At 38.0% G+C, this 12061-nt stretch overlaps 1 protein-coding gene across 6 annotated transcripts in view; it reads left to right on the top strand.

Annotated features, from left to right (window-relative positions):
- TACC2 (transforming acidic coiled-coil containing protein 2) overlaps positions 1-12061 on the top strand; it is a 180784-nt gene that overhangs the window by 145884 nt on the left and 22839 nt on the right. Inside the window, exons 12-16 of one of the 6 annotated variants that reach the window (XM_043518272.1) lie at positions 2059-2120; positions 3041-3153; positions 4690-4861; positions 6632-6772; positions 7782-7871. In XM_043518272.1, the coding sequence (XP_043374207.1) occupies positions 2059-2120; positions 3041-3153; positions 4690-4861; positions 6632-6772; positions 7782-7871 (578 nt within the window). Of the gene's footprint in view, positions 1-2058; positions 2121-3037; positions 3154-4689; positions 4862-6631; positions 6773-7781; positions 7872-12061 lie in introns of all 6 variants that reach the window. The other 5 variants (XM_043518273.1, XM_043518274.1, XM_038410090.2 and 2 more) reach the window with 5 other exon arrangements.

Here is a 12061-nt window from a genome sequence, read left to right as displayed (position 1 = left end):
TTTCTAGTTGATGTACCTCAATCCACGAACTGTCTTTTGTGTCAAATAGGGTTTAATATCAATCAACCTAAAAATCAAACACTTTGGATTACAGCTGCAAGAGTGGGGATTAAGCAGATGCAGAGTTGTTATTATCAGTGCCAGCAGAGGACCCTGACAATATGTCTCCTGACTATAAAGAACATTTGTATATATTGTAACAGATTGTTTCCCAGTGTTTAAGAACCAACTTGTAAGACTTCACTGTAATATACGAAGTTATAACAAATGGAGAAAGGCATTTCTAAGTATTTGATGTTGTTTTGTCTTATAGTTCCTCTGAAACTTCTTCCTCAGGTTCTGATTTTCTTTCGTTTTACTCTTAATGTCATTATTTGTGTGGTTGTTTGGTTTTTTTGCTCTAGCTAGAAAGAAGCATGTATTTCAATATGGTAGGCTTTTCCTCCTGTTTGAATTCCTGTTATCATTAAAAATAGACCATGGGATGCCAAACACCTCAATTTACTGAACCTGCGATAGCAGGATTCCCTTCAGCAAAAAGATTAATGGATACAATATCCTAAACTTCACCTATTGCAATTTTTCTTAATTGGATGGCCTGTGAAATGCATGAATTTTCAAAAACATGCCATTTACACCCAGAGAGACTTTTAACTAGAAGAGAAGTTAACAATATTTGTGGACATTTTTTAGCATCTGAATTTCTGCACAAATGCCCTCTAATATTGTTTTCGTAGTGAGATTTTCACTTTTCAAAACAATTAAGACACTTACACTAGTCTTGGGGGAAAACAGCCTAATTTAATTTAAAAATATCTACCTGACATAGGCCCTTATTCAGAATGTCGTCCCAGTTCAGGACGCACATGTTTAAATCCCAGTCACTTGTTTTTTACTATACAGAAATGGAATTAAGCATGTGATTCAGTGATTTCCTGAATTGGGTCCATAGGAAGAGAACCGACTTACTGTGTGGAACATAACAAACTACAAAACTGAATAAAAATAAACAATTTTGAGGCAAGAATATTATTTAACAAGAATCCTTAATTTTTATCTTCAGGAAACAAACTCACCATTGTGTTAGAGTGTTTCTCTGAACATCAGTGGTGACTGGATTTAGATACAAAATCTGAGATACATTTGTTGTACCTATCAATCTTTTTTACTGCTTTGTCCTATTGCCTTTATGTATTTGCATGATCAGACCCCACACCCTGTATTTGTTGCATTTATCTTCTGTTCTGTCAGCAATTTCTTTGTCTCTGTGTGTGTACCAGTATATCAGTACACTGTCGAATGACCAGGGTTTGCAAGAAGTGCTTGTTAATTCTTATTGAATAATTAAGGGATTTGAAATAGTAGAGCAACAAAAGGTTTTTAGAGGTTAGGGCAGGGCTTCTCTGTAAATACTCAGGCCTTGAACTGTCCCTTTTAACTAAAATTTGAAAATAAATACATCTGTGCTACTGTCCTATCCATCACCAAATAAGCCTATGGATGGTTTATCCAATTTTTAATATCAAGTAATAAGATCATAATCATTCCCAATTAAAATCTGCATGGCTTTACTATGAGTGAAATCATTTGATTACTTGTCATCTTGCAATCTTCCTTCTTTCAATAAAAGAAATAGCTATCAAGACTACATCAAAATATTTTCAACTATTTGTAATGTGACACAGCACTTCAGATACCATGTATTGGAGTGTATCACAGAGTTCTGCAATTTTAGTAAAGCCACTGGGGTCTGTAATAGAATACTGAACAAAGGAAGCAGATTAATCTGATTAATCTGGAGTTTTACAGGAAAATTGATTCATAATGACTTGCACCAAATTCTGCCTTTGGATATGCCATGTTGATTGACAGCTGAAAATCAAGGCACAGTTGTCTCTGTGTATTTTGTTTGTAGGGCCTGTTAGAAAAAACATCAATAATAAAGCTGCAGGCCTGGATGACACTTAGCAACAAGCTGCCAAGATTTCATTCACACATGCAAAAATTATATTTCCCCCCCCCCATGCATAAGAACATTTTTCTTTGTTTCTGTTACAGAGCTGGAATACAGCAACTCATATGAAATAGAATATATGGAGAAAATAGGATCCTCCTTGCCGGTAAGTTTTCACTCTCAAATTTTCATTTACATTTATTTACATGTTGTAATCATTATGTATTGCTGTGATAATACTGTATGGATAGTTCCCTGCTACACAGTGAATTAACTGTACATCTGCAGCAGATTGTAAACACGATTCTTTCTAGTCAGCGTAGTCAAGTAAATTGCACATGCTTTATTGTCCTTATCCTTATAGAAGTTATTTAATCTTTTTAATGTTAAGGTTTAGTTTCACTTCTTGGATGTAAAGGTATTCAATACTTCAAGCCATAGCAAGTGCAGAGCACTCTACGTTGGGTTACCAAACAATGTATGGAAATCTTTAACTCTCCAAAGCCATGATTGAAGCTTTTATGAAAAGAAATGATGAGGACTCTCTTCAAAACAAAGGCTTACTGTAAAATATGGGAATAAAGTACTTTATAACATCAACATTTTTTGCCTAACTTGTATTCACTCGATTAATTAGATAGTATTAATAAGCTTCAAATGTCTGACATTTTCCACAGTGCTTATATGAATGAAACAGTCTGTTAGTGTGGAGACTCAATCTGATGAGATAAGGTTCTGATTAAATTTTTGATAACACTTTGTCAACGAATGCTATATAACCCTTTCAAAAAGAACAGGTGCAGAACAGTACCTGAATGCTAATTAATCACGAACAATAGTAGAGGAACTAATAAAAATTGTGAAGTACACAGTCTGTGCTGTGGTCAGCGGCTTTTCTAAAATAGGCTGTTCTTTTAATACTTCCACTATGTCGTAGCATAGGGATTGCTATGCTGCAGAACATAGGTTATCAGCTCAAAAAGAGAAATGGAATTTTTCAGTCACTGGGTCACTTGAGGCAAAAAATTAACCTTAATGGAGACTGGAAAGTTGGTTGATAATTATTTCCTTTTCTTTTGACTGCAGGATGGCAGCACCCTGAAGAAACAATCTTTGTACCTTGTATTTGATGCACAGCAGGAAAGTCCAGTCAAATCTCCTCCAGTCAGACTATCTGATTCTACAACTCCATGTTCAGGGTACATCACTGCAAAAAAACAACCCTTCCCCCCCACACCAAACAACAAATAAAAACCATTTAATAATAAAAGGACTGTTAGGAAAAGGATAATAGTAAAATTATTTCCAGTCAGGCAGTGCTTTTGTTGTGTGCTTTAGTTTTTGTCTGTTTTCTTTAAAACACAATCTGTATCTATTAAACATATAGAGTCCCACCTAAGTTCCCTCTAAGCTGCACGTCCACGCAGCAGACTATAAAGGGCCATGCAGGCACACAGCCACAGGGGCCTGGAGAGGAGAGAGGGAGACTGGGGAGGGGAGCAAGTTGGGGTGTGCAGGGCTGCCACGGGCCTCTCCCCTGGCCCTGGAGCTGCTGCCGGTGGGAAGAGGCATCTCTGCTCCGGCCCTGGAGCTGCTGCTGGCGGGAAGAGGCACCTCTCCCCTGGAGCTGCTGCCAGCAGGAAGAAGCGCCTCTCCCCTGGAGCTGCTGTGGTCAGGAAGAGGCGCCTCTCCCTCAGAGCTGCTGCCAGCAGGGAGAGAGCTAGGGGGAGTCCTCTGACCCCAGCCCCAGGGCAGCCTGTACCCCAAACTCCTCATCCCCAGCCCCACTCCAGAGACCGCACCCCCTGCTGGGAGCCATTACCACTCCCACATCTTAACCCTCTGCCCCAGCCCTGAGCCCCCTCCCACACTCCGAACCCCTCAGCCCCACCCCTGCCATACATCACTTCCATATTGGTGCACATAACAAAATTCATTCTGTGCATGGATATAAAAAATTAGAGGGAACATTGGGTCCAACTGTCCCTTGTTACACCAGTCAGGGGAGCAATGTAGTAGAGAATCAGGATATATATTTCTGTTGCATAGTCATGATGATTACTTTAAAGTCTGCAGTGAAGTCTATGCTGTGTCTTCAGTGTAGATTATGGTTCTCTACTTACATTTTTTTCTTCATTATTAAGGATAGTTTCATTTCAGTATGTCCCTCATATTGTAATTCTTCATTTGGCATTCCTAAACTTGTGTTTCTGAACAATTAATCCATTTTTAAATTATATATCTTAAAGGTTTTTGTTTATTTTTAGAAATGGCGTTGTCCCGGGGGTTAAACTGCTGCTACGTAACAAAAATTTTTATTTGATAGAGATTTATGTAGATTCATAGATTCATAGATACTAAGGTCAGAAGGGACCATTCTGATCATCTAGTCCAACCTCCTGCACAGCGCAGGCCACAGAATCTCACCCACCCACTTCCTATGTAGAAGTGAGAAATAAGGGCAAAGTGATGTGAGGGATGTGCATGAACTCACTGATCTAATCCAGTAGTACAGGGTTTATCCAGATTTCTTTTGGGTACTACTATGAAAACATTTCTCAAAATCTTGCAAGATATATTGCTATAATTCAACCTTATGTCAATTATACTAATTTATCAAGCTCTTGTGAAGATGAGAACATGACAGTTTAACTGAAGAGGATTTGCTGTGTTTTTAGCAGAGACTGGGTTTTTAGCCTAATCTGAAAACATATACACGATCTATCTGATCCCAGATCAAGTTTCGAGGAAACTGAAGCCCAGCTATCCTCTGGAATGAAAATACAACACCCAGGTTCCCGGGTTCTAACCACCAGCCAAGATATGCACTTACAGTCAACTGACAAATCAAAACAGAAAGAACTGGAGCCCATGAGTTTAGGAACAGCTTCAGACACCATTGAAATAGTAAGTAATGTATGAGAAGAGTGATGGAAACATTCTCCCAAAAAAGCAATCTTCCCATGTCTTAAGAGAGGAGAACATAGATTGTGCAATTATAACATGTGTAGAGCTAGATGAAAATTTATGGAGTGAGAATATGAAAACCCCAAATGGAAACTACTTAACCAGAATAAACTAAAAAGCAAGATCACTTTCTGAGAAATTTAGCATATTTAGCTTTATGCCTTTTCACATTAATCATAAGGATGAAAGGTCACTTTTAAGAAGTGCCTCCAACGTTGTGCTGGCAAAATTACATGTGCAATCTTTCACATGAGCAAAACCAGCATTTGCTCTTCTAGAGCATGTAACTAACCAGGAAGCTTTCCATGCAGAATGTGTGCCCAGATCTACATGGCCAAAAATCATTCCCGTGGGTTTTAGTCTCCATTGATAAACATGCTTAATTTCCATTGACAATAACAGGGTTTGATGGGACACCAGTGAGGGAATTGATCCTCATTTTAGCCAAACAGAATACTGTTAGAATTGAGAAAAGTTTTCCTGGTTCTTATCTTAAGATCAAATGTATGTTTGTGATCAATTCCTACAGGCAAATATTCTCAGTAGCTTATTTGTTACAAGGATTTTTGTTATGTTTTAACCTGAGAAATGTAGCTATATAGGCTGTGCCTGTGTTTTCTCAGGGGGATTTTATATGAAAATATGCGGAACTGCTTTGTGAGTGTAGCATATCTGTTGTGATGTTTTAAAGCATTAATAGATGATGAACAGATATTTCTCATTTTCTGATAAATTGCCAACTGTTTTGATATTATGCAGTACTGGAAGTGAGAGACTTTGTTAGAAATCTGCACTTTTGAACTCAATCTAGTTCCCAATGGACTCAGTGTAAAGACTTTGAGTCTTACTTCCAAGGCTGTAGCTGCTTCTAGACTTTAGAGCACTGGTTCTCAAACTTTTGAATATTGTGGATAGATTCTCTGAAGGACCCCCAGTTTCTCCCCAGCCCCGCAGCACTTGGACACATAAGGAAGAACAACAGTATTAAGGAGACAAAGTTAAAATACACTCACTTTATAATGCAACAGGCATGGCTACTTAGTTACAACCCTGTAGATTGTGTATTTGTGGTTTTGAGCTCCTGTCCTTGGGCAGAGGATTTCACAGTTATTAGCCTGAAGACTGTGCTCATTGAGTGGAGCTTCCATTGCCCTAATCTCAACAGGTGAACACTGTGATTCTGACCTCCAGTGTGTTTGAGACCTCTCTAATCTTGGTGGCACCTGCAAATTTGATCAGAGTTGAGTTAACACCAAAGGAACAAAAAGACACATTGTAGTGAGTGCAAAACGTTGTTTGGGGATCGTTTTAGTTGAATTGGTCAAAGAAACCTCTGAAACTCCTGTTAGAATCCTGGACTGAGCTACAACTTACAGGAAGTTTCTTTGCTTTAAGACAAATTCAACATGGCGACTGTCTGACAGAAAATTGACTGCCAATTGTCATAGAAGAATCTAAAAGTGGTCCATGGACCACAGTTTGAGAACCATTGTTTTAGAGGCTTTAACATCATTTATTTCACTCTTCATACTCAAATTTTTAATTGATAACCAACTTTCATTATATTTATTTCTGATTGGCTAGGCATGTGTGCCAGAAAGAAAATGTTACTGAAGGCAGTAAACAAACGTTTGAAGCAAATCTATGGTTTTCAGCCCGAGCCACTTTGGCAGCCTCTGTTATTTGTTCTATATCCTCCTTACTCTTCAGACAACTCCTGAGGACTCCTTTATCTCTGCTGATGCTCTTCTCAATAGGATATCGCATCAAACATCAATATGTGATCAGCTTGAATATCTAGAACCTGACTTAGCAGAAAAGAACCCCCCCGTATTTGCTCAGAAACTTCAGGTTTGTAGCAGAAATGTAAATACCAGTGTTCCTTTCTTAAGTTTCTCTAAACACCAGTAGAGAACACATTTCACTATCTTTTAAAAAAAAAAAAAAAGTTAATTAAAGAAAAATTCAGGCCCTCTTAAGAGTTCCTTTTGCCTTTCAGAAACTTAAGAGATAGTGAGATTTGGACTTAACTTTATGAACAAATAAGTTAGTTTCTTTAACTCTTGTGTTCTAACACTGCTGAACAGTCTCAATTTGATAATCTCACTAACTGTGTTGTAGTACAACATATTATAAAATAAAACTCTTATTTTGAGCCCTGCGTTCAGTCTTAAATGTGGAGAATTAACTTGACTGAATACACTTTACTTTGGTGGGCCAGTAAGCACAGAGACAGTTTCAGAGATATAGGGCCAAATTCTGCTCTCATGTATTCCAGGCTAAATCCAGAGTAACCTCATTAATGTCAGCGGAGTTACATTGGTGCTAAAACCAGGTAAAATGAGAGTTAGGTGTTGTTTTTGTGATTGTGTTTAACTTGTCATTTGACTTGGCTTCCTCTGACAAAAGGAAATCTCTCTGGAGAGTAGCTTTATATGTATCACGGCAGATTTTCCAAATATGCAATGCAAATTTACATTTCAAAACTGCTGAGTAATGTTGAATAAAAATGACAGCAATCATAAATACAGTGAATAGTGAAAGGGAAAAACAATTAACATGACAAAGAAATAATTTTGTCTTGTTGGGCATCATAATTGAAAAACGTTTATCCCACCCAAAAAGTTGTTAACACTTAGTCCCTAGTGAAAGAGTTTCTAGATATAAATATCTCAAAACTACCTGAAAACTTACTTTTGTGTTCTGCTGATGTTTTAATCATGAAAGGAACACTGAATGTGTGTTATCCAAAAATTATCATGATACATTAAAATACAGCATTCATTCTCTGTGTGTAAAACATTTACATCATGTTCTTAATACATTTTTTTTCTGTGGATTGCTTAAAACCATCTGACAGGAGGAGTTAGAGTTTGCTGCAATGAGGATAGAAGCACTGACGCTAGCCAGACAGATTACCCTGTCTTCTTTCTGCTCCTTAGATACCGAGGTATCTGTTTTCTGCCTGCAATATGTTTGTGTGTGCACAGATTAAGAACCAGAGTGCTGCTTTTTCTTTAACAAGGTAACTAAGCCTCTCTGAGTGACGTTTCAAGCTGTGTGCACCTCAGTACCTATGACACCGAAGAGCATGCTGATAGCCTTACTCTACACAAAAATGCAGTCACCTGCTCCGCTCACAGAACAATTCTACTTCCAAAGTTAACTGAAGATCTGAAAGCAAAAGGCAGTCATATAAAACAGGGCACAGCCAAATTCTGCCTTTTAGATGACCACGTGTTTGTATTTGAGATCAGGATTGGTCTAAAGTGTTTGCTGGCAAAATAAATAAGAAAGTTTTTGAATAGAGTATTACAAATTCTGGCTAGTGGTGCATTTTGCCTTTTACAGGTCATTTAAGCATGAGATCTAATGACTTGACCCTAAAACTTAAAAAGTTCAATCTACCCACACTTCAGGTTTCTGAAGAACGGGATTCAAATGATTTTGAATGACCTCAAAGGCTCTCAAGGGAAAGAGCCTCCCCAGCATAAATCCTCTTTATTCATTAAGATCTAAAGATTTTCTGTATTGATACTTCTACAGCATGCTGGCTAGTGCCATGTCAGTGTGATGCATCATCAGAGTGACACTGCTCCAGTGATGCATGTGGTCTCCCCTGTGTTTGAAACGAGACTGAAATGTGATCTCTGATGTAGTATCTTTGATGTTTAGTACAAAACATTGCACCAGTCTAGGAAGACCCTTATGGTGCTTTTAATAAAATGCTCACAGCAACCCCATGAGTTTTATCTCGGTGGTATACATCGAAAATGGTATCAACTGAATGGAATGCTGACAGGACAACAGAATCCTGCTAACATGAGATATTTTTTTCCATATAAGGAGAATGTTATTTTGCCTTGTCATTCTCCAATGACCTTTCTTTTCTTACAGTAAATGATTAATAAATAAGTCATTGGGAGGCCCCAACTAATTCCTTTAATATTTAAGTGGCAGCTATTCACTGCACCATAACTGCATTTTGACTGGCTGAGAGATTAGACTTAATCTGTGCTTTAACCAATCATAAACTAGTTGGTTCATAAAAGTAAGTCTCTTTTGATAGGGTACTGTACTGTACTTTTATGGATTAACTGATGGCCAATTAGAACAAGTTTGAGCAATTTAGCTTACGTTGGTACATAGTGGCCTGTGATGTAATTGTCTAGGTGACTAATGGCTATTTCATTTAGGGTAATGAATGGTACAAAAAGATAGTAAGTAATTGATTCCCTGTGGAAATATGAAAGTTTCTAAGTATGTGGGATTCTGTTTTTAGTGAAGCCAGTGGGAAGCTTCACTGTTGACTTGAATGGTAGCCGGTTTGGGCCCAACTTTCTAATTAGAAACAGAAGGAATAAGTAGGAAGGGTTGAAATGATAAATGGCATTTTCCCAGTGGGAGTAAAATACCTGTGATTAGTCTTACTGCTCTGAATCCTGAAAAATGTGTGTATTTTTATATACATCTATAACTAAGGCATAGTGATGTCTTTAGCTGAATGATACAGATATCATGGTAGGTTGGGAAGGACTTTTGTCCTTGGTTAACTTTAGTCTTTAAGTAGATTTTGCTAATATCAAATTAGCCCATGATGATAACCTTGTGACTAACACTGAGTGTCTTATAGTGACTGATGGACTCAATGTAGATTAAGTATAATAGGATACACCAGATGACTGCAGTGACTTAAATCCAGAGGCTACTGTGGATAGACAGAGGATACTAGCTGGCAGAAATACTTTCTGAAAGCACTGAATATTTTCTTAATATGGTATCAATATATTTATAACTGTGGTGCATATTAATGTAAAATCTTGCAACACCTTTTTAATAAAAACAAAGCTACCTTTCACAGTGACTAAGTTACAGCTAAATCAGAAACTCAAGCATTAAGTGCTAATCTAAAAATGATAACATTTGAATCATAATATTACTGGGCAGTAGGAATTAGTCCTTTTTGTTCAGCTGAAGATTGGCTTTTGAGAGAGGAGACGTTGCGTCCGGTCCTGACCTCCTGAAATCAGTGTGAGTTTTGTTAATGACTTCAGCAGGATAGGGCCCTTTTTCTTAAGTCTCCAAAGATGGAAACAATGCAGATGGAGTCTTCACAGATACAACTGAAAAATAAGAATGAAAACAGTCAAAGGAAAGGTTTCAGAGTAGCAGCCGTGTTAGTCTGTATTCGCAAAAAGAAAAGGAGTACTTGTGGCACCTTAGAGACTAACAAATTTATTAGAGCATAAGCTTTCGTGAGCTACAGCTCACTTCATCGGATGCTCACGAAAGCTTATGCTCAAATAAATTTGTTAGTCTCTAAGATGCCACAAGTACTCCTTTTCTTTTAGTCAAAGGAAAAGAACTGTTACTGGCAAATGTGGCTTCAGCCTCCCAGTGCTAAGATAGCTGAACACAGCTAGGCCAAACAATCTAGGACTGTTGAACAGCCTTGTGTGTCCAACTCCCATCTTTTGTGTAGGCACGACAGGTCTCAGGAAGAGTCTGTGTCAGCCGCTCAAGAATAGCTGAGGTAGTAACATGTAAAGCTATGGTGTTGAAATAAGTACTTCTCTTGTGTAAATTAGAGAAACCAACGGAAAAAGGGCGTTGGCAGCAAGAGAAGCAATATTCATAATTGTTTTGAGAGGACAGAGGTAGCAAAAGTTTAAGGGGTGTAAGTTTTCATACAAGAACTTTCCTTTTTCTGGCACGGTCATGCTTGCAAAATTGGGCCCACGTTTTTGGGCCCACAGTTTAACCCGAGTGGAAGCACAAATCACGTAGTTAAAAGGTGTGATTATTCCACTTTTTGCCCAACGTACATTTGTGAGTGCGAAAATATTGCTGCAAAAGGAAAGCCAGACCTCAGCCCAGCTAAATGGATAAATTTTATGTGAATATTATAATAATTTCTTCCATTTCATTTCAGTGCCCATGCATATCTTTGTTTATTTGGAATTCTTTTGTGAGCTGGGATTAGTGTAGTTGGTAAATCAAGATGTATCAGGTCACATTCCTAATTAAATATCTGAATTCTAGAAGCGATGCTTCCCAGTTACTTACACTAAGATTTCAGTGACCCACATGTAACATTAATTCCCCTGCAGAGTCTAATCCCTCTGTATAAGGGTCAGTGATTTATAAATCCCTGTGATTGTAATTGCCCTAATTAACTTTTTACCTTATTAGTGGTGATGGTACTGTTGTTAGGTGCTGAATTCATAGTTCTGACAGTATTATTTTATATGAATACTGTAGATTTATTGGTCAAATTATCATTTTCTCAGCTGTTAAAAAGGAAAATTTTGGCAAAAGCATAATTCAATAAATATATCAGCAACATATCTAACAGAGTATAAGAAAGAACAATGACCATTTGCAGTGTTACAGATGAAGCATTTTTAAATGTCTCCTCCTCTTCTCCCTTTCTCAGACATTTTTCCTTATCTTGGCAGTTTCTTTGTCCCCTGTCCCATCTGTATCAGAAGTAGGTGCATGTGCCTGCTACCACAGCGAAGGTTTGCTAACAGTTACTTCAGGAAAACATAACAATAAAGTTCTGGGGGCTTTAGTCTAGGCTGGTTATCCATGTCCTCACAAACATGCTGTGCCAATGACCTGTCCCACTCCAGTGGTTTGGTCTGAGAGAGACAAAGTCCCCTGCATCTGAAGATTGATACTTTCTTTCCCAGTCTCTTTTCTTTATAGATTACAGAAAAGTCATCCATTGACTGATGCAATTCCAATGTTTAGGCTTCCTTTTTGAATGGTAGTTTTCAACAGTTGTGTTCCTTTACAGACAACCCAGCCGTGACTGATCCCTATATTTACCATGATCAATTAATCCGATCTCCTATATTTCAGTTCAGAGGGGCATATGAAACCCACTGGGAGAAACCCACATCATTGCACAAGTACTTGAGCTGTTGAATCATTGAGTACTGTATTCAATATAGTGTACAGTAGTTGAAGAGTCATGCATCTCTGTCATCCTATGTCTGAGGCTCAGAGAGCTGAAAAATAAATGGGATAGCAGTTTTCTCCCTGCTCCTCCCAAATTGCCATCTCTTTGCCTGGCCTCATTTTCCTTGGGTCTTAGCCCCATAATTCCAGCTGTGCTTAAGTCCCAGTAGATTG

Source organism: Dermochelys coriacea, chromosome 7 (genome assembly GCF_009764565.3).
Source record: "Dermochelys coriacea isolate rDerCor1 chromosome 7, rDerCor1.pri.v4, whole genome shotgun sequence".
In the NCBI taxonomy this organism is placed as follows: domain Eukaryota; kingdom Metazoa; phylum Chordata; order Testudines; family Dermochelyidae; genus Dermochelys; species Dermochelys coriacea.
Note: the sequence above shows the minus strand (reverse complement) of the source record. Positions and strands in the feature narration are given on the sequence as shown.